A 22916-nucleotide genomic window follows, 5' to 3' on the forward strand; every position below is an offset into this window, starting at 1 on the left:
AAAATGTTTAAAATGTTTGTTTTTTTCTTCCCTTTCAAAAGGCCACTGGAATAAATAGAAGTGTTTTTGAGAACTGCAGCTCAGTTATTGCTTTAGACAGCATGTCAGGTGATCACAGGATGTATGCTCAACACCATTAGTGATGTATATTATGGACTATGGGGAGAACTGACAGCATCCAGTTTGCCCTACAGGATTGTTCTAACAGGTCAACCATCTGGACTGGCTGGTTTGAGGCTGATTTGATAGTCTCAAAAGTCTCATACAGATGTAAACAATGGTGACAGTCTGAGAATGCAGTAACAGTCAGCTATGTTTAGCTCATCCCTCAGATCATCTTCTGGAGTGAGACAGTTGAGGACAGCCACAGTGGGAACAACATATCTACAAGCTCTGCCAGCTCATTGTAGCCAAGAGTCTTGGGAGGTCTCCTGTTTATGATGGTCCACTCTGGAAGGGTGTTAACATGTCTTTTTTGTTGGCATTTTCGAAAGAGCAATTGTCTCAGTCTCACTGCAGCGGGTTATCAAACACAGAGTCTGGTAGAACAGAGATTTTCAGCTTCTTTTCTGGCCAACTGTACTCCTTTGGTAACTTTGTCTATAGAAAGAGAAAACAAATACAACAGGCATGAAGTCAAATAAAACTGAAAGTAAAAGGTAACCTGCAAGGTTTTTTTTTTTTTTGTTTTTTTTTTTTTTTTAAACTTGCCTCATCACGAGTGTTGAGTTCCTGTAAATCCCCAAGCATCTGTTCCACAAACTCTTCAGTCAACAAAATCTAAAGAAGAAGAGGAGAAGTTAGAAAATAAAGTCATTAAACAGGAAAGCACCAGCCAGAATTTAAGAGTTTCTGTGTGTGTGTGTGTGTGTGTGTGTGTACATACCTGAAGCCAGGGGCCATGGGCTGCATAGGGATGCTCTTCAGTAGCAAAAGCACCTTCAACTCCTGTAGACACAAATGTGATGGCCGTGTCGCCATTGATACTTTTATATGTGAAGTGTCTCCCATGGAGCAACCGCCCCCTGTAAAAGATCAAATACAATCCAGTATGAACTAACCGCTTAATTACACTTACAAGTTGTGCTTGTTTTCATTTATGTTTGCCATAACAGAAGATTTCTAATGCCAAAAAATGCCGGTATCGCATAACTGGGACATTACACTGTGTCCTCAACACATTTCTCCTCCTTTTACACAAAGCACTCTGTACAGTAACGCAGTGGTTGTTCTTTCCAAAATAGAGTTTAAAAATAAAGCAGGCTGGTACGGGTGCGAAGGAGCACTTATAACTCCAGAATTCCTATTGGACAGTCTGCTTAGATGGCATTTTGTTTGGTTATACACATTCCTATAAATGTCACCTGTACCAAAAAATGAAAACAAAACAAAAAACAAACAAGTCCAGATAGTAACCAGTCACAGGCATGTAAATTCCACAAGTAACAGTGTCAATCAGAGATCCTGCTGTGTGGAGGTAACTTTAACAGAGTTCATATCTGCCAATCAGTATCACGCATGATCTTTGTCCTAAATCCTCTTCCTGCTGTTTGACACACTTCTTGCTGTGTAGGCGAGCAGACATTGTACACGTGCTGAGTTGACTGCAGTGATTCAATTGCTCTATAAATGTACACTAATAACCTTTGCTGACTTTTCTGTTTAAGTAAAGCAAGGAACAAGATGTAAAAACACCAAGATATGCCAGACAAATACAGAGGATATCCAATAGTCCACTGGTAACAAATAATCAGTTCCTGGCTGTCACTTTTTTCATGTTACAAGTTACATTAATATCAAATTTACACCATTTCACATTTGGCTCACTTGCGAGAACACTGGACCCACTAAAAACTAGCTAACTTGTTATTTTTTTCAGACTTTGAAGTTGCATCAAAGAACATGTGGGAGGAAGTTCAACTGATGTTTGAGGGCACCTTGCAGAAAGCCTCCTCATTCACATCTGAGGAACTAGTGGGCTTATGTGCCACTGCATTCTGCCACACCCATTCAAGACAAATATTTGGGGTATCCTTTCTGTCTCACAAACATTCAAAAAGGGTTAATTTGGCGAGCGGGTGTAGGAGAGGGAGAATGGTGCAGTACCGTAAGCAGAGGGGCAACAGTGTGCCTGACTCTTGGTTGAATTTCAAATGAACACTCTCCAACTGTCGTGTTCGGACTAACTCATGAGGAACAATAGCTGCTGAGCTCTCACTCTCCAAACTGTCCTTCCGACTCCTAAGAAACACAAAAAGAAGGGAAAAAAAAAATCTTAGTGAGGAAGTCGAAAATGGCATCATCACAAATGAGTCTGTCAGAGAACAACTGAGAGGAAAAAGGTCTACAAAAGAAAACGTACACACAGATTTCGCAACGCCTTTCACGAAGCTGTTACCTGATACTGAAGAACACACAAAACTCCACAGAAAAAAAGCAGCAGAATAGCAACACACCAACATAATATCCTGGTAGTTAAGAAACAATGCTGATGATAGTTCAGATGTCACTGGGGTTTTGAGTCACTGCACAAGAGGGAGGGAGTTATCCTGGTGCAACCCTTGTGCTGAGCTGAACTCATGCTAGAGTGAGACTGTTGGAGTGTAGGAGGAACACTTACTGTGGTCTCTCGTGGTTCTGTTTCTGACTGCTGATGGGTGGTAGGGCTGCTTTGGTGTTAAACTCCAATCCTTTTCTCAGGGTCTCCCTGATCTGCTCTGTGTCTGTCAACCCAGACAAAGATGCAAACAAAGCATTATTTCACTTGCTCTGGAATTTTTGAATCTGCTTAGTTTGAGTATCTATCGTGTGTGCTGCTTTGGGAGCTGGCAAACCTTTGTCTGAGAGCCTGCGTGGCTGTGATCCAATGCAGATCGATCGACTGTCCTCCTCATCCTCTGGCGGCCGACTCAGATCATCCCACACACACTTGGCGCTGACCCCACTCAGGTTAGAGCCTTCTGTCTCAATGCCCTGGTCCACTCTCTCCTGCTTAGATAAGCAAGAAATATACACAAATCATCAACACTAGCTCACATAAAACTCCATCAACTTCCAGAAAAGAAGATTCTACATGACAAAAAAAAAAAAAAGCCCTTCGTCTTACCCATAAAGGGTTCCCTTTAAAGTGCTTTGTACAAGTAAAAAACCATTTGCAGTATAAAACAGTAGATTTTGATCATGCTTATATTTCTATGACATTTGCAAAAACAGAACACAAGATAAATGAAGTGATTAAAGATCATAAAACTTCCCTTTATATCATATTGTATAAAAGCAACATAATGCAAAATTCCGTTAAGCTTACTTGTAGTTGTGGATCAATTTCAAAAATAGTCTCTCCTCTCCTCATGTCAGTGATTAGCCAGGGGCCACCAGCCCTGTGCACGGGACAATCATCACCATTAGTTCAGGTGAGCATTAACTTCAAGTTAAACACACCAAGTTAATAAATTAACAAGTCCGCTCTTCACTTGTTGCTCACAATGTATTTTTCAAACTGGACAAGTTCAATGACTGGCCATTTACAGGGAACAGTAAAAACTATCATGTCTGAACAGGTAAGTCATTGGGATTTTATCTGGGGGGAAAAAAAAAATCACGCATAAGTTTGACTATGTACAAATCAAGCTAAGCAAAAAAAAAAAAAAAAAAAACCATGAAGGAAAACTAGCTCTGACCAGATCACCTGCTACGCTCTACTCACACTCTGACTCCACGCATCAGCTCCAGGATACCCTGTCCATTCCACTGTTGGGCCGCCTGCAGTTCCTCTGTACAAACTCCCACAATCTATAAAAGACAGAGTGCTTCCTGCTCATCTCCAAAAATTTATTGGTTTTATACCAACTGTTGTAAAACACATGTCTGTTTTATTATTATTGGCCAACATTACATTATGTTGGATAAATGTCAAAATATGTTCTGTGACAACTCAAGGTGGATTTTCTATATTATGTTCTTCTCCTTATTTGCTACTGCAGACCATCGCCTACATGTTGTAGCTTTTTATTGTCACCAAGGGGCAGTGTCACATTCTGTGGGCTACTCTTCCTTGTAGTGTTGTTGGTCCTTCAGCCGCAGAGAAAAGCAAAGTTATATCAGCTCTTGTAACACAAGAGCTGAAGTGAAACCAAGCACTAAAAATAAAGAAAAGCGTCCACTGTTCCCACTGTCTGCTTCTTTGTTTTTCTGCGCTTCTCCTGTTCGTGCTGAACTCTGCTGCCACTTTTCAATCAATAAGCATTTGACCCAAGCACAGCCTCATCCACGCTGAGCAATGTGCTGTTGGGTTTTCGGAGGACTGCACATGCATGTCTGAAAAGGTTGCACACACCCCCCCGCGTGGGCTCTGCATAGGCAAAAACCTACTTGAACAAACACAAATGCAGTACAATAAAGCCTGCATTATTTGGTTTGACAGATTTGTATGAGCTTACTGCTAAGTTTTTTACATTAGTGTCTAGCATACATTTAAAACTTACCTGGAGAAAGCTCACTGAGCCAAACGGTGTCTGAACTGGTTGCATCTGTGGGTCTTCTGTAAGCAACATATGCTGGATACGAGATTCGCTGTTGTCTAGTGGACTGTGCCACGATACATGGTCACCGCTACAAAATGTGTTTTCTGCATGAGAGAAGGGGGGAAAAAAAGGAACTGTTTTTACATTTTGCATAAGTTGTCTAGCATACACCCTGTCAAGACTGCTCAACCAGTCTTACTTTCCTACATTTCATTATCCGGCTGTACAGAAATTCTAAAGGAAAGTTGCAGTAACAGGAAAAGAGGGGAGGCAGATCAGGAAAAAAGTGAGCATGAGTAAGAGAAAAGCAGTCAAAATTAGACCCAAATATAGAAAGAAAAGCATAAAAACTACATTTCCATCTGACTGCTTGGGAGGTAACATGCGCCCACGCCAGATTTACTTCAGGAGAAAATAGAGGGGGGTAGATGGCCAGGAATCAGCATTCATTTAGCTTAGGGGCCCTAGCCCACCCACACACAAATTGACCCCAGCTGGAAAGCAGAGAAGGGCTGAGATGTGATGAGAGGTGAGTCTGGATTAAAAAGTCTTTTTCTCTTTCTGCATGCCCCCTTATCTATAACATATACATTAAATAAACCAATGACAGATATAAGGAGCTTAACAACAGTGTAGACACCCATTACATGCAGAGTATATATATATATATATATATATATATATATATTCACACTGCAACAACTGTCTTTTTATAACTTTTGTGAAAACAATCCTACTAAAACAGCAAAGATAACAAAAGTGAAATTACATTTCCCTTCAATACCCACAGCTACAACACATGCTAATGATGCCCAGAGCAGGCTCTTCTACTTAAGCTTGTTTATATGCATCATTGGGATTACAAGCCACCTTTACAAAGAGCACATTCTTTGGCATACCACCACGTCTTTGCTTTTGCCAAAAGAGAGCTGTCACATTAAAACTTTGCAGACAAAACATTTGCTAGACTGCTAACAAACTGTGACAAATAAGTACACCAGGTTACAAATTTTTAAGTGAGGCACAACAAATATAGATAGCTGCAAAATGAAAGAAAAAAACAAACAAAAAAAACAACAACATAGAGTGTGCTGGTAAAGTTTGGGGCCACCATGTGCCACCCAACAGCTATTAATGCACCTTGGCATTGATCCTTCAAGTCTCTGGAACTCTACTACAGGGAGGAGATACCTTTCTTTTGAAAAGATAGTCCCTCTTTTGGTGTTTTCATGATAATGATGATAGTGAAGAACACTGACTAAAGCTCTTTTCAATCATGGCATATGTAACATTGTTGGGGTCATCAATTTGTGATGGCATTTTGTTTTTGTGACACAGGAAACCTTTACCGTTCTGTTTTTATAGGTACCGCATCACCAAGGGGAGCCCACCCCCCTTTCTGAGCTGACAGCTGCAAGCACAGAAGTTACTGAGGTATTGTTTAAGAACCATTGCACTAAGTGTGTGAGTGACACTTGGTGCTCTATGGATGGAGAAGACATCCCAAAAGAGAACACCTACATCAGGACAGAAAAATACCATCACAGTACAACTATCCATTGATTTGCAGTGGCCCCTCTCTCTAAAGAAAAACGTTAGTCCCAACCATGCCCCAGACAGACCAACAGAGGCACATGATTCTGTTACTGTAAGAGCCAAGGGTCCTTGTCTTTCCTTTCATTTATCAATCATCTGTATAGTTACAGTTTTGTTTGCCACTTTTTGTTTGGGCTTTTTAAGAAGGTCCTGGGTTCGAATCCAGTCAGAGGCCTTTCTGTGTAGAGTTTGCATGCTCTTCCTGTTCAATCCAGATACTCTACCTTCCTCCCACAGTCCAAAGACATGCATAGGGTTAAGTTAACTGGTGATTCCAAACTGGCTGTAGGTGTGAATGTGAATGGTTGTCTCTTTCTATTAGCTCTGCAGTAGACTGGCAACCTGTCCTCTCACCCTATGATAGCTGGGATAGGCTCCAGTACCCTCACAACCCTGAACTCGATAAGTGGAAGAAAATGGATGGTTGAGCTTTTTAATAAAATGCACAAATTACTAGAGTATTACAAATATACAGTAATCCCTTGCTACTTCGCGGGTTTTCAATCAATATTAGTGTAAAATATTTATTGCAGTATTTTCGCTGTTTTGCAGGTTTTTGCAGTATTCGTTCTGCACATGCGTAGTACGTGTTGTACAGTAATGTATATATTTGGTGTATAAGTGTGTGGGGAGGGTTTATAAAAACTTAAAATAACTTAAAATAGTGTATAGCTACTAAAATAATGTATAAGTGTAAAATAAATATAGCGTCCCTATTTCACGGATTTTCACTTATCCAGGTGGTCCTGGAACGTAACACCCGCGATAAGTGAGGGATTACTGTACTGCAAAACTAGACAACTTGCCTTGACCAATTCCAAATCTGTTGTTTGATGGTGTTTTAATGTGACCTTTATCCGTGCAACATCCATTCAACTTTTTTAAAATTGCAAAACAATACACACACAGTACCAGTTAAAAGTGTGTCCAAACTTTTAACTTTTAAACTTTTAACAGACATAAGACTAGTACACTAAAAAAAGAACACAAAACAAGAAAAAGTTCTATGTCAGTGTGTATGTGATTGTGTGCATAAATATGTACATTTGAATTAAGCAAGTGTGTATTTGTGTGTGCAGATATAGAAGGCCTTATGTAACCTTTCTCCATGCAAGTGTTTCAAAGGTTTCAACCATTGCTTTTCACTCTTACCTGACTGGAAGACATAGCGAGCCAAACCTTGCATGAGCTCAGCTGGCCATGTTGGAGGTGCTGTCTCCCCCACCTCTCGTTTGAGTCTAAAAGTGAGCTCAAAGCCAAACCCACTTGGTCCATCTGGCCCTGTAAATCTGACACACAAACTTAGTGAAAATGTGGACAAATAAAATATAAGCACTTATGGTTATGTGAAAATCCAAATACTTCTTGAGATGAATAAACCAGTCAGGGTTAGTCAGTAGGGGGGTGGGGCGATTGTTAAAGGGCTTTTGATACTGGCAAATATTTTAAATACTGTACATATATCCAATAAGTGGTCGCATAGAAGGTCTTGTATAAACAAAGTCTTGCTTTACTTACTCATGAACACGGTTATCCCCATACAGATCACTCAGTCCAAAGCTGACATAGTGCCAATGCTCCTGGACGTCCTGAGCTGGACAGCCTATATTCCTATACATACTGATGTAGTCTAACGGGTCTGGTCCACCCAGCCTGTGGGAAGCATGAAATGAGAACCATCAGCTCTGTAAAGTTTTGTTATTGTTGTCAGTATATGATATCGCTCTTTAGGACACCTATGTAAAGACAACTGGCTTATAATGGGCGCCATTTCTGCGTATAAACTAGGTGAGATACATTTCAAAAGCTGTATTTAAGCCAGTAGAGTTTAGCAGAGAAATTCTCAAACTCCCCAAACAACAGCAACTCCAGTACGGCTTCTGGATGTTAGGCTGGCTACAATTTTAGCTTGGAAGCTAAGCTAGCACTAGGCTAACGTTTAGCCATCACTACATAAATATAGTCTACAAACTCAATGCCCCCACGTATGTCAGACGAGCAACAGCAGTATGCGTTACTTACCAGTATTTTACAATGGCTGTTACTTGAAGCGGGTTGGCCTGGTCGGGATAAAGTCGCCGACATTCCCCATAAATAGCCTGCAGCCCAGGAGGAAACAGCGGCACCAGCCCGTGGGCTTGTGCACCACTGGTAGGCCGTACCTCATCCATGCCACGACCTCGAATAAACCACGTTATTCTATAGAAACAACGTATATAAAGTTACCTTTGGCAAGTACCACTTGTTCAAAAACAGACTACACTAAACCATAAAGGCTTCACACAAGTACTGCTGTCTAACAGTAAATGGTGAACTCTGTTCTGTTGTGCTACTCTCTGATCGCCTGTTGCTCATCCTTTACAAAGAAACTAGCTTACCATTGGTTGGAGAAAAGCTATTACGTCACTGACTGACGGCATATAGTAGCCAATAAAAATAAAGACAAGGTTTGTGTGAATTTGTGGATGAATATAATTGGCTGAAATACTGCCAATCAAATAGTAGGGGGGATGCATTTTCAGGGTTGGAGCTTCAAAGTTTTTCGTGGCCAAATTATTATGGCTGTGTAGATTAAAAAGGTCCTGTGTGATGAAGTGTATCTACAGAAGTATTACCAGCAAAGCATCCTTCAGTCAGTGTATATATTGTCTGTTTAATGTTATATTGCTTTTTTGTAAAACCTGATGCATTCGTTTTAGGATTTTTTTAAGTTGCAGTTAAATGTGATGGAAATAATTCTAACAGCTTTTTTTTTTTTTTTCACTAAAATGCTAATCTCCAAAGTAATTAGCTTTGTGTGAGCTGAAGTAAGGTAAAACTAACTAAACTAAACTAACTAAGGAACCACTCAAGTTCCTTTAAAATAAACTTACTTATTTAAAGCAGTTACTTCACTTACTTTCCATAACTATCCACCCACTGTTCAGGCAAGATGTATACCTCATCAGTTAGAGTCAAAGATTTCAATCAAAATCAGCCTGAAAAATATCATTATTTTGACGCTGTCTGGCATGAAAGTGCATATCTGTGGTGAATAGTCATTAAAAATTATTCAGTTTTCTTGTATTTTAGCTGCTTGGATTAAGTTATATTTGAACTTCACTGCAGAAGCCTTATTTTATCCCAAATGAGCGAGAACAAGGAGGGAGGACCAAGATTATTTGTTTTCGAAAAAAGAATGACTCATTACATTTCTACTAAGACATTGAACTTACAACATTGCCATCTCTTTCATAATACTGAATATGTGAATGATAACGTGTAGCATTATAGTTTAGTAATACTGCATAAAATCATGATAAACTAAACAATCTAAACTTGCCTCACCAACAAGGGAGTGTTTATCCTGTTTTACACATAATTTTTTTTTTTTTGTGCCTTATCACTTATTTTTGTCTACACATGCAGTGGTACACTAGCGGCCATCTTTTCTGCAGATAGCAACCATATTTTATGCATCAGACTCAACCATAATACAACCTAAAGGACTGTATCCTGTGATGCTGTTTAATCCAAGTGAGATTTGGCACAAATTCAACATGTTCTCTATGATTTCAGTCCCACTCTGACCACTGTGGCACAAGTCCCAGAAAGGAGTATAGCCTGAAGGCTCCACACATTTACACACCCTTCATGGAAGCGTTCTTAGGTGAGGTTGGAAATAATGTATTGTCCTGTCATGGCGCTTCCAGAAATGATCAAATGACTTTGTGTAGTGCGTATGGATTTTTTCCAGAATGAGTTTGAGACACACATCTGGGAGCTGTTTTGAGAGAACGCCTCCATAGCAAATGGCACAAATTAAAACTAAAAGGACACCGCATTAACAAAAGGGGGCATGTTTTATGCGGGGCGCAGATAAGAACAGGAAAAGATAGTTAATAAACTTTCATTATGAATGTTGCTCAGATGTAATGATGTGTCAGCCCTGTGAGCGCTATGATTCACTTGGTATTTATGAGTATCAAACGGATTTTTACAGTTTCAGAGCTCGTTACAAAGACCCACACAATATGTTTTTTAGTAAAAACGGTATTATAGAAATTGCATACTTTTCTCACTCTCCTTCTAAGTTTTACACAGCACTACATTATTTATCTTGAGCTACTGTGTAACGAGTTCTAATGTTCATAACAAAAACGAGTTGTTTTAAACCCGTTCTGGTGTGCTACAACTACAGTACATATAAGTGAGTCTCCGCTTCTGACCATCTGTACAAAAATGTGGTGTTTTGTATTTTATACTTCACATTTTTTGCACTCAAGTCAAAACTTTCATTACTCATTTACAAAGTGTACACTGCCCTTAGTTGACTTGTGTTAAAAAAAAGTTAAAGGTTAAAAGACTTTTTAGTCTTTTAACCTTTTTACGTAAAAAAAGAAGAAGGAAGAAAGCAACCAGGGCTCATTTAGGATGTCTGTGCTTCAGTAACTGAAAATGCAACAATACAACTGAAGATTCCCCTAAATTAAAAAAATATCTAGAAATAAATAATATTGCATAATCTTATAAGAATTATATTGTTTAAACTTGTGTCTTATTGAGGCCCTTTGGTACATCTATAGATTCCGTAGAAATAACACAGAAACACTGCGAGACCTGGAAAAAAACAAGGTCAGCGTTAAAGACGTAGCAGGGCGGCTCTTGAACGCTCTGATTTACATTTCACAATATTTTATGCCTCAAATAAAATCCTATTAATCAATAAAATATACACAAAATTATCCACTTTAGATTGAGTTTATTAACAATATATAATGACACTTCATGACAACGATAAAAACTACATTCGTCATTTCAAAATGTATATTTATTCATAGCAATAAAATGAACTCCTCATTCATAGAAATCATCAACATACATGAACAATTAAAAAAACAAACAAAAGATTTATTTCACATGGTAATAACTTCTGCTCTCTAGTGCTGTGCAGTGTGGTTGACAAACTAGTACCATGCCAGAAGAACTGAGCCCATAGATGACACCTGAAGATGTCACCATCTATGGAATTCAGTTCTCATAGTAGAGTACATTCAAATCTGTTCCCAGGGTGCCTCCGGATCCTCGAACAGCTGAACTGATTGACACAACTCATACTTCATTACTAACTCTTTTTTACATCTCGGGTTACTACCTTATTAAAATAATGACAAAATAAACAAAGCCAACAATAAGCATAATATGAAAAATAAAATAATTTAACTCTAAAAACTTAACTTCAGCCCACTTTTTTTGTTAAGTGACACATGCTGAGCAGCTTGTCGGGGTTAGGTCACCCATCCCAGTTTCTCAAGAAAGGCTGGGTAATGATGAGATGATAACGTCAGCTGTACTTCCAGTGTAATATTGAGCAAGAGGTCATTACTGTGGCAACTAAAGGGATTAGTCATATTTTACACTTGCTTTACACAGTAGCTCATGTAGTCATTCACGAAATGATCATTTGCAACAGTTAAGAGGGTTTTTTTTTTCACATAAGTTAAAAGTTAAAGCAAAGTGGAAGGGAAAAACATTCAAATTCTAAAAGAATTGAAGCAGTTCTGTAGTTAGACACAACATATGGAGAGTTTCAGGATCATTTGAGGAATCCAACTTTTTTTTTTTTTTTTTTTAAGTGTTCCTGGAAATGCTTCAGAACTACTGAAATGAAAGTCTGTCCACTGGAAGCACTGAATCAGATCGTGGTGATAGCACTCTGGTCAAGGCATGAAATGACTCATCAGTTACAGCAGTACACCCCCAGGAAAAGCCCTTTAGGACTGTGTGACTAGTGACATACAGTTAGTCAATGTATCTTTGAACCTTGCAAAGTAAGTTTAATATTAACTGAACTGTGCTGTGGTACATTCTTGTCTTTCATTAAAACAAACAAAAAACCCCGCCTCATTCAAGGTCTGGTGTCAGTATTGACAGTGAGGGTACAGTGAAGAGAATCCCTCAATGTTATCTCAATCACTGCAGTTTATTCATTCTGATGGTGCATTATTTTAAGGTGCAGTACAGCACAATGAACTTTCGAAGGAAGGCCACACCTGACTATGTTCAGGAAACTCATATCTTTCCGGCAGTTGGACTGGGAAACAACCGGTTCTACGGCCTATTACCAGACAGGGCCAATCCCCTATGAGATCATTAACTTTTTCTTAAAATTATCCATCATAAAATCTTCATAGTGTGGCGGCTTTAACAGCCTTCATCTGCTTTTGCTCGTGGAAGTTAGCATTTCTTTAACCTAATTAAAAAAGGTCACAAAACATGCCAGACGTTTGCATTCTGTAATTTTTGCATACACTTTGTGTACACTACAATGTGTTGCATTTGAAAAACGTACACACACAATTTGACCATACTGAGCTTTTTCTTTCAATATGCTTACCTTAGTATTTCAGTGATTTTTCTTTCCTGATCCTGGTTATATAATAAATGAACCTCCTCATAAAGCCCCCCCCCCCCCCCGGACTCTTCCACAGTCAAGCTTTAAAACACACTTCAGCAGTCCCATCTCACCAGACAGAAAGCAGCAAGCTTCTTCAAATTCAGCAAACACACATTCTTCACCAAATCACCTGGACGTTCTGCTCGCTCCCCCCATGTCCTCCAGGTCCCAAGGATGGATCCAGCATACTGTCTGACATTCAGAGCAAGAAGCACTTAATATATGGCCACCTTTCACATCACCCATCAGCCTCCCTCCTCTCTGTTTTTCATACACTCCCTCTGTACGGTAAGCCTGACAGTCACTTCCCAGTAAGAAGGAAGCAGTGGGAGTGTAAAACACGCCCCCTCACAGTGAATCAACACATAATAGTTTCTGAGGAAAACCATCTGACTTACCCTGCCCCCTTGTTCCCATAAAGTAAGCAGGGGAAAGGCTGTCTACTGGAGGGGCCAGGAATTCCCCCACAGGCCCTGAACAGCTGTCGAGATGTGAGACGATGACGAAGCGGACACACTGGAAGTTTGCTGGCCGGTCATATGCAAACAGAAACCAGTGTTTGGTGTATTTTATTTTTCTCTGAGTGAAATAGTGTTTAACACTATGGTATATTTACATAATAAGTAAGACATTGGAAATTCTGTCCACACACTGTGGGTGTTGAAATGCACAGTCATGTTTGAGCGAGTGACATTATGTTTCCTAGAAGTATTTTATCTTTGCTAAATAGTATTCATCAGCAGGGTTCTCTATAGAACTTACATCATGGGTATATTTTGGATGAGATTGATTCTTGAGAATATTTGTGTAGCTTGAGTCATTTATTCAGGTGGGTCTGATAGGAGTGTATTCAAAAACACAGCCTGTTTGCTCTCAGTCATAGTCAAACATGACACACATACAGGTTGTGTTTAGTCACGTGGATGAGACTGGACAGGGTTGGCAGGTTAAAACCACATTTTTTTTTAAATGAAACATCAGACAGTGCTATTCAGTTTCATCGCTGAGTGACCTTGTACAAACCCCGATTTCCTCATCCTCTTACATAGTCACCTCAAATGTGAGAAACTGGTTTGGACTTGAAGCATAATTCCTCAGAAAAAAAGCCCTATTAGAAAAATTAGCTTGATTTCCTTGAGCTGGACAAAAAGGGGATTCCACATGGTGATGGAAAACTTACAGCAAAATTCCCTTTCTTTAACTTGGATGAATATTTGTCCATATTTCCTGTATACATGCATGTCTAGACTTTTTTTTTTTTTTTGTTGCACTGACACCAGATTATGTATTGAACTTAACTAAAAGGAAACCCATAGAATAAGAGATACAGAGATCCCATAGAGTCTCACCACTGATGTTCAGTGACTCCAGAATCCACTTTCAAACTACATCCTTGGGCCGGTGGGATAAGTTGCAATTGACATTTTGCGCTGGACTTCAGAAACAAGCCTGGCTTTCATGCTGGTGTTTGAACACTGGGGAAATCACTCGCAAAGGTCACTGAGCCCATTTCCTTTCTTTCCTCTCCACGCATCTAAAGACCTGTAACAGCCCCTTTCAACTGCACTTCTGTTACTGGCAGACATATTCAAATTTCTATATAGGAAGTGAAAGAATGAGTAGGTAACAAAAGAGCAAATAAGAGCCGAGACAGTATTTTTATTGCAGCTTTTCCTGGTTTTACCAACGCTGTTTCGACATGCCAAAATAAAGACGAAAGTCATACAAATACAGTTGGCCGATACTGAAGGGGGAATATCAGCTGACATAGCAATCTTTTGCTTCCTAAAAATATAAATCAGGACTGGCCACAAAAATCAAGTAACATTCTGTCTCTATTTTTTATTTACTTTAATTCAATTCTCCAGTAATATATCCACTACCAACAGAGGACAGGAGTTTCTCACAGTCCTTATTCAAGTGTCCTTTGGCTTTTTAAAACGCAGTACTACTACATGTCTCTGCAGTCCTTCTTCTCCGTCCCACAGGCGATCCAGAGCGAAAACATGCCTCTGCTCCACAAATGCTTCAAAAAGATGTAATCCACCACCTACACCAAAGTAGTGGGATTTGGTGGCGAGGTAAACCAGACCATCTGGTGCCAGCAGTTTGTGGAGGGTCTCGTGTAGAGCAGGGTAGTACGCAGTGTTGTAGATAGTCTCTGATGTGAATATAATGTCATATTTGGGTGGTGGCTCTGTCTTTAGAACCAAAGCAAGAAATGTGCTCCAGTCACCAGAGAAAAAACGACACCTGGTTAGTAATGGGTGCTGGGCTAAGTCTATGGCTTGTTTCTTAGGAGGCGGGCTCTCCTTCTCCCCTTTTACCTTCTTTTTACAACTGTCTTCCTCCTTCATTTCCCCCTTCCCTTCTTTGTCATCTTCACTGTCTACGTCGTCATCCTCTTGGCAGTTTACCATTACATTTGGCACTGTGAGCTGTTCAATGACTGTACTGTTATAATCTTGGAAGTGGACCTGCCTGGCTCCCCTCTTCAGAGCCAGTATTCCCAACAGCCCTGCGCCACACCCCAAATCCAAAACCGCCTTTCCCCGAAAGGTCTCTCCATCTTTCTCAATCAGTTGCAGAAGGTCATAAGTGCACTCCCACACCTTCAGCCCTCCCTCGTATACACCAGAGATGAGATCATACTTCTGCTCCGCCATGCGTGAAAGAATTTTTTCCTCGTCCTCTCTCTCCGAGGCGGTCTTCTCAAAAACGGTCTCATTGAGGAAGTGCAGAGGAGGAAGAGCTCCAACTGTAACTGTTTCAAAGACAGCATCCATAAGGAGGAACTGTGGATCAGATGGCGGAAAGTGCTCGTTGGCCTCTTTTACTGGTTCTGCTGGTTTGGCACTATCCTCTGTCTGCAAAACATAAAGGAGTATGTATGGTTGATAAATAATAGCACTCCCTCAGCTCCGTATGTGTGTGATGGCTGTATGTGAAAACATGATATCAGACAATAAAGGAACTACATACATAACGTGCTTCACGTTGATAATATCAACACTTTAAATACAATTAAAGTTAGCCATAAAATCTGTCATTTGAGGCAACTACTGGTAGCATTGTTAGATTTAAATGATCATGACACCCTCGGACATTTTACAACTGCATGACTAATAACTATCAGTCTAAAGGGGGTTAAAATAGTCTAAATTAATAAGAATTATGTAGAGAAAATAAGCAAGAGTTTTCTGATGCTGACATTTACATGAGAAAAATTTAACATACTTATATATGGGTTGTCCTATTATAGTTACTGAGTAATACATATTATGGAATGCGGCGCATTAACGGTTTTTGTTTTCTGAAGTGGAACATGGGGGCACAGTGGTGCAGTGGTTAACCTTCTTCCTCTTGCCTCACAGAAAGAAGGTCATGAGTTTGAAACCACCAGCCATCTTTGTGGAGTTGCTTGTTCTCTGTGTGCTCGTGTGGGTTCTCTCTGCATCCTGCGGCATGTATGTTAGGTTAACTGGCAATTCTAAATTGGCCGTAGGTGTGAATGTGTGAATCCCTGTGAAAGCTGGAGTAGGCTCCAGCTCCTCCGCGACCCAGAACTGAGCAGAAGTAAATGGATGGATGAAGTAGGGCATGCATTAAAAAAAGATGCAGACACATCATAAATACTGGTGTTGCAAACACTTTGATAATGACACTGACACTGGATGTTACAGTATAAACCACTAAGATCTGTACATACAATAAATGTTGCAGAATGTGAAAACACCTTCAAAATGCAACAATGTCAGTTTATAAAATAGATCAGTCTGTTATTTAGTTTAATGTTAGTCTAAAATGCAGTGACAACGATCTACCTAATTCTGTATGTATATACTAGTTATATTGTGCTTTTACATCTGTGATTTATTTCCTAGTAATAACGATGTAAAGGTCAACTGACTGATAACTCAAACATGAGACTGTTATGTATCAGCCATGTGAGTCACTGTGACTGAAACAATGTTTGCAGCTCTGAATTGGTAGGTGAAAATGTTCATGTAGTCAGACCCACGGAGGAACAACAGTTTACATAAAAATGTCAGTGCAGTTTGTTGCCTCAAACGTCTGGTGTCAGCCATAACAATAACATCAGTAAGAGTTTGGATGTTTGCCACTTGGACGTGCCTCGTCCTGTAATGTGAAGGCTCACAAGCAGGAAGATTAAGAGCCTACGCTCTCTAGTGGATGCACAGGCAATATAAGATTTTTTTTCTGCTCACTTTGAACTCACACACAGTATGATTTAAACTGAACAGTATGACTATTAGTGAGGTGTATCCCTGAACTTTTTTTGGTGCTCCTGTCATTTTTTTTTTCCCCTTTGGCAGCTTTGGGTCTGGAGGTGAATGGACTGTTTCTTATGTGGTGCTTTTCTACTCTACCTGAACACCCAAAGTGCTTTATACAACATGCCTTCATTCACCCATTCACACAAGCAGTCTATTTACCTCTAACATTCACACTGAACACGCTGGAGAGCAACTTGGGACTCAGTATCTTGCCCAAGCATACTGGAGCAGGGAGGGATTGAACCAGGGTCGCGGGGAGGCTGGAGCCTATCCCAGCTGTCATCGGGCGAGGGGCAGGGTACACCCTGGATAGGTCGCCAGCCTGTCCAGTGACTTTATTACTTTGCTCTCTTTCAATGTTGTCCTCGGTTTATTTGTGATCCTTGGATCTTAAACTGGAATGCAGTGCGGCTGTTAATAAGGTATTCATTACAGACTGGTGCATTTCAGAGGGTTTAAACGTTCACTGCCTCCAGCCATGATTAATGTAATTTCCATATTAAGTCTAAACTTGCTTTACATCAATGTACCTGCAAGCATGCAGGTCGGATCTGCTATTGCTATTACCTGACAGTACTTTAGTAACTTGAGCTGTGGCGCATCATATTTAACTTAAACTAATGTTACTCACACACACAACAGCATGGTCTTTCTTTCCGTGTTGTAGTTCATTTCCATCCACGTCTTCGGGGTTCGTTGTTTGTGCTGGAAGGTCGAAGTTAAAACAAAACGACATGCTGACTGACAACACTGACCACCAAGCTTGAGGCGGCAAAGTTTGTAGGTTTTGCAGTTTCGCACAGCTTCTACCAAAGACTAGCGCCACATGGTATGCGTAGCTAGCATCGCCGCTACTAAAAACTACATATCCCACAATTCTGAAAACTATCGGCGACGACCCCCTCTATTTTAATTATAATGTAGCCAAATCGTTACAAGTCTGTGTAGGTGTAAAAACGCAAAATACAGAAAATTCGTACACACAAATGTCATATTCTGAAGACAAATAAAATGTTGAACTCAATTCCTGACTCAGTCTACCACAATGCCGTTCGGTGGGGTTCTGACGCATGCGCACTAACTCGAGGACTGTCACAGGTCCGTGATCCTGCTCCTCTTCGCTAATATGTGGCTATAATCCTGTTTTTGTCTTCCTTTTGAAAATGTCGACCGGAGGGGTGGTCTTGGTGGGTTTCTCGTCTTCATAAACCAGTGAGTAAACGCTAATGAATACGAAATGTTTTAAAATATCGGTAGAACACGATGCACGGCGCGAGGCCAGTATTTGAATAGGAGCGCAGTGTGTGTCATCCAAACATAAGGGATTTGGGAACGCTGGGACTCAGTGAGACTGTTTACAGCAGTCCTTTTATAAATGTGACAGCTATGGTTGATGGTGGTCTTTGGATGGCCTATCATTACCTGCAGCTGACCTAAGTCAACTCCACAACAAAATTTTCATTATCCGAGTCTCACTTTATCTAGCTTCCAAAAGCCTCCACCTAGACTCCACCCTGTCTGGAATGCAGCACAGCAAGATTGGTAAACGTTAGAAACAGATGTTCGTCTGATTACCTGTGCATTTTATCTTATATGTACCTGCAAGGGCTTTGGCGCTTTCATTCTAGCCTTTAAATTGTAGTCGTATCCAATGAAGACGGACAGACTCTGTTTAAGTGTCAGCGCTCTCAAAATGATATGACGAGTTACCAAAACAACTTAACTGGAAAAAAAAAATCCAAGTTGATTTGCGCTGAAATTCACCTTTTGGTAAGTTTAATGTTGCTCAGCCGAGCTGCTTAAGGCAGACTTTCTTTCAGCTTCTGTTTCTTGAATTGTTATTAACAAACTTATTATTTTCCCAAATTCAATTGACTTCCTTTTTATTATCCCCGTTGTTGCAGATGAAATAAGTGTTAGACATAACAACATACACATTGCTTACTTTTCTTAAGGCTTGCACATGTAAGGTCGGAATAGGCATGGAAGTGAGAGTTTGTGGTTGTCTTACCAGAGCCCATCCTTCATTGTAAATTTGTTTTTGTCCCTTGTAGGTGCTTGCATTTTACAAATGCAGGATGCGATGGTGTTCCAGCTCTGTGTTCCACCTGCTGCGCTGTGTGCGGCTGCGGTCATGTAGCAGGCGGGGACGAAGCAGGCTTCCTTTGTGGATTAGGGAAATAGGGGCTTACATGAGACTGCTGGTGAAATCACTTTACTTTAACTCGCTCACAGACTCAGATGTGGTTTTTGACTCAATCTTTGAACCAGTTTTTCTGACTGTGGATTACATCACCCGCTGGTTTGGACTGGTGAGTGTGCTCGTTTAAACTCTTACAAGAAAGTTATTTTTTTTTTTTCTGTAGACCACTGCAGTGGCAAGAAATAAGAACGCTAGCCTTTTTGGACTTGGCCAAAATATGATCTTCCATATACAGGTCACAACTGTAGATAAACATTATGTATTTACATTTGATTAAAAAAAAAAAAAAAAAAAAACCCTTGGTTTTAATAACTACCTGCCCCCCTAACTTCAAACAAGCATTGGTAGCCGTGTTTGTTTCAGATCAAACCTGCACAACACTCAGGACCAACCTTATTTTCATGAGCCCATAAAATATTTTCCAAGGGTGTTGGCAATGCTCTTTCTTATTGAGATGCAAATTAAGCCTTTAGCCATTACTTTAGGGCTTTTCTGAGGATGCTGCGTTGTGGCCACTTCTATGGAGTGTAGCTACAGACCTAAATATTCTCATTATACATGTATAGAACTACCAGGCATTCATTAAAAAATTTGAGAACATTAATCTGGCGTGTAGACACTCCTGACCTAAATACATGAGGGGGTGGGCACACATAATCTCTTTGATATAAGCCTACACTACAACCTAAACAGAATGCTTTGACAATAATGATAAAACCAAAATGAACTGTTTGCTCTTGAGTTTAACTTTAAATGTAGATCTGATCTGAGTTTCTAGATAAATGCAGATTGTTCCGCTTTCCTTCCCTCATTACATTCTTTTGTCTTTAAGGTGTTTGTTTGTCTCGTGGTGATACTGACCAGCTCCATCGTGGCGATAGCCTATGTGGTCTTGCTGCCTCTGATCTTCAACACCTACTCCCCTGCATGGATTGCTTGGCATGTTTGTTATGGACACTGGAACCTCATCATGATTGCTTTCCATTACTACAAAGCTGCCAACACCTCTCCTGGATATCTCCCTACAGTAAGATATCAGCTTTCTTTCCTGTGTCACAACATTTTGTTTTTCTAATTTGGTAAACTGACAAGTTCTGTAATGGAAAACAAACCCTTTTTCTTTCCTCTTAGAAAAAACACGACGGTCCAGTTGTGTCAGTCTGCAAAAAGTGCATTATTCCTAAACCAGCAAGAACACACCACTGTGGAATCTGTAACAGGTGAGTCTGTTTTCATTGGTTTTATTATATGTTTATGAGTATCAGGTGTTTGAACATCAATGCTACTATATGTTGGTAGATAAAAAGGTCTTTAATTGGCTATCATAAATCTCAACATTCAAAACTCTGCCTTTAAGATATTTTCATTGACACTTCATTTCTTGAATCTTCAGTATATTACTGTCTTCATACCATAAAATCTTGTCATTCTTAAAGTCTTCCCAGAATTTTATGTTGCAGTTAGAGATATGATTACAATACAATTCCCTTTAAAAATAAACAATAAAAAAAATATCAGTAATGACAATCAGACTAATAGTTTTCTTTTTCTTTTGCAGATGCATTTTGAAAATGGACCATCACTGTCGTATCCTTTGTGCTGAACTTATTCCAGCTGATTATTTTAGAAGCATGTCAGAAAAGTTGCATATATTTACTCTACAAAGAGAGTAAATACTTTACAAGCAGACTTGGACATAGTTTTCCTTAATGTCAGCATCTCAGCCTGGTTGAATAACTGCGTGGGGCATTTTAACCACCGTTACTTCTTTTCCTTTTGTCTCTTCATGACCTTGGGCTGTGTCTACTGTAGCATCAGTGGAAGAAAACCTGTTCCTGGATGCATACAATGCACTCGAGGTTAGATAGTTGGGCTGTTGCTGCGTGTAGGTCTGTGTGGTGATTAGCTGTAGTTTGATTTTGTCTTTTAATTCTCCATGTCTGGTATCTTCTCTGTGGGGCTTCACATTTCCTTATTGACCCTGCTTTCTTCCTGTCTTTGGGTTTGTGGGCTCTTCCATTAGCGCTTTAAACATTTGGAACTGGAAAAGCCTGGGATACCAGTAACAGGGATGGGACTGCTTATAGGGCTTCTTCCTTCTGGCCAGGTAGAGCTTCAAGCTTCAAAAAAAAAAAAACACACAACATGATAAAGTGTATATTTTTTTTTTTTTTGGTCAGTTACTTATGTAATATACTCTCTTTTATTTATGTAAAGACCAACTATCAGACCCCTGCACCTCCCTACACATTTAAGGATAAGATGATCCATAAGAGCATCATCTACATGTGGGTCCTCACCAGGTAAAACATCCACTTTATGTTGCTTTCCAGCCAAACACCTGCAGAATTCTTTAAAACTTGTTAAACTGCTCACTGGAAGTAAAACACAGAATAAGAATGGTGTTAATAAACAAACACCATGAGGGGAGTCATTGTTCTGAATACATCATTTTAATAATCCAGTCAAAAATCCTGGTAATTCCAAAGGGCTCACAAACTTTTTGAGCATTAAGTTAATGGATATTCAAAGAAAAATATAAAACATTTCAGAAAGTCTAACTGTCGCCTCAGGGAAAAAGAGAAAGTATTTTTTTTATTTTCAGAAGCAAAAGTGTTATTGCTGGAAGGATTCCAGGTTTGTATTCTGACAACTCTTTTACTTCTCACTAATAGTTCAGAGCTGTAGAGTATTAGGTAGTGTTATAATGGGACAGGATTGCGGTCTGTATCATCCTTGCAGTGGGTAAATTGAATTGTGCTTTGTTGCTACAGCACAGTGGGAGTGGCACTGGGAGCTTTAACCATCTGGCATGCAGTTCTCATCTCCAGAGGAGAGACGAGCATTGAAAGACATATCAACGGCAAAGAAACAAAGCGACTGGCCAAATGGGGAAAGGTAGCCATGATCAATGAAATGGGAAAGCTCTTCACGTTGTGATTGTATATTGTTAGATGTGGGTTTTTTTTTTTGATGAACTCCTTGGTTAAAGCGACTGCTCATTTGTAAAATGTTCCTCCTCTTTTTATCTTTTTGTTTCTTTGTTATACAGGTATACAGAAACCCCTTTAACTATGGCAGGTTGAATAACTGGAAAATCTTCTTAGGTGTGGAGAAGAGAAGGTTTGTTTGTTTTCTGAGAAACAGAAATCTGTTTTGTGACTAATGTTACTTTGTGCTTCCTGTAATTTGTGTTTTTTTTTTTTTTTTTTTTAGTCACTGGGTGACGCGTGTCCTCCTCCCCTCTGCGCACCCCCCGCATGGTGACGGCTTGACGTGGGATGCCTTCCCAGTTAAAAAGAATTTCATACCTGTATGACAGACTCTGCTTAGGCACACTCTATTGTCTAATTTGTCAGTGTTTTCTCTGTCAACCTACGTAATCGGGTTTGCTTTGAGGATTCCTGCTCAGTGGCTCCACTTAAGTGAAGTCATGAATTTATGTCAACCTCCAATACCTCAAAAAAACAAAAACCTGCTGCTGGTGAGACTCTTGCCTCTCCAGCCTGCATTGCTCAGCAAGGCAGTGTGTCATGGTTTGTTCTGTACTGGGTTTTACTTAGTCTTACAAACTGGCTTTACTTGACTCTGAGCATGAGTTGGATATTTTTATAAGCCAAATATACTGACTTTATCTGTTAAATAATTCTTTTTTTTTTTTTTTAATCAACTCATCTCAGCTTCGACCCAAGCTGATTTTTATAAAAAAAAAAAAAAAAAAAAAAAAAAAGAAGTAAAACACTAAAGGTCGAGGTCGGGTTCATCTCAACACCTCCATCACTCATTTGCACACTCCAGTCCAATATTTTCATTTGATTTGAACATTCACAGGGAAACAATTATGTTATTTATCTGAATTT

General features: G+C 39.8%; 3 protein-coding genes across 5 annotated transcripts; 1 reads left to right on the top strand and 2 right to left on the bottom strand.

Annotated features, from left to right (window-relative positions):
- Positions 1-478: 478 nt before the first annotated feature.
- sufu (suppressor of fused homolog (Drosophila)) lies at positions 479-8477 on the bottom strand. Of its 2 annotated transcripts, none has more exons than XM_030748823.1 (12): positions 8142-8477; positions 7638-7772; positions 7272-7408; positions 4485-4627; positions 3707-3792; positions 3308-3380; positions 2835-2988; positions 2621-2723; positions 2107-2241; positions 887-1025; positions 712-780; positions 479-600 (listed from the first exon to the last, which is right to left on the bottom strand). In XM_030748823.1, the coding sequence occupies exons 1-12, from the start codon at positions 8288-8290 to the stop codon at positions 511-513; spliced, it is 1413 nt and encodes a 470-aa protein (XP_030604683.1). In that variant the 5' UTR covers positions 8291-8477; the 3' UTR covers positions 479-510. The 2 variants fall into 2 exon arrangements, with proteins under 2 accessions (XP_030604683.1, XP_030604682.1); XM_030748822.1 differs by having other exon boundaries at positions 2835-2991.
- Positions 8478-14248: 5771 nt separating this feature from the next.
- Positions 14249-19019, bottom strand: mettl18 (methyltransferase 18, RPL3 N3-histidine). Of its 2 annotated transcripts, none has more exons than XM_030748136.1 (2): positions 18865-19019; positions 14249-15422 (listed from the first exon to the last, which is right to left on the bottom strand). In XM_030748136.1, the coding sequence occupies exon 2, from the start codon at positions 15339-15341 to the stop codon at positions 14472-14474; it is 870 nt and encodes a 289-aa protein (XP_030603996.1). In that variant the 5' UTR covers positions 15342-15422; positions 18865-19019; the 3' UTR covers positions 14249-14471. The 2 variants fall into 2 exon arrangements, with proteins under 2 accessions (XP_030603996.1, XP_030603995.1); XM_030748135.1 differs by lacking the exon at positions 18865-19019 and adding an exon at positions 17485-17851.
- Positions 17920-22786, top strand: zdhhc16a (zDHHC palmitoyltransferase 16a). The gene is given in 13 exon segments (XM_030748134.1): positions 17920-18065; positions 18460-18623; positions 18908-19165; positions 19889-20083; positions 20188-20276; positions 20615-20643; positions 20781-20881; positions 20883-20915; positions 21080-21163; positions 21274-21359; positions 21831-21954; positions 22109-22179; positions 22273-22786. Coding segments are annotated over 12 exon segments (1245 nt in total). The 5' UTR covers positions 17920-18065; positions 18460-18551; the 3' UTR covers positions 22376-22786.
- The last annotated feature ends 130 nt before the right edge of the window (positions 22787-22916 follow it).

The sequence above is a fragment of the Archocentrus centrarchus genome, chromosome 15 (genome assembly GCF_007364275.1).
Source record: "Archocentrus centrarchus isolate MPI-CPG fArcCen1 chromosome 15, fArcCen1, whole genome shotgun sequence".
Classification (NCBI taxonomy): Eukaryota; Metazoa; Chordata; class Actinopteri; order Cichliformes; family Cichlidae; genus Archocentrus; species Archocentrus centrarchus.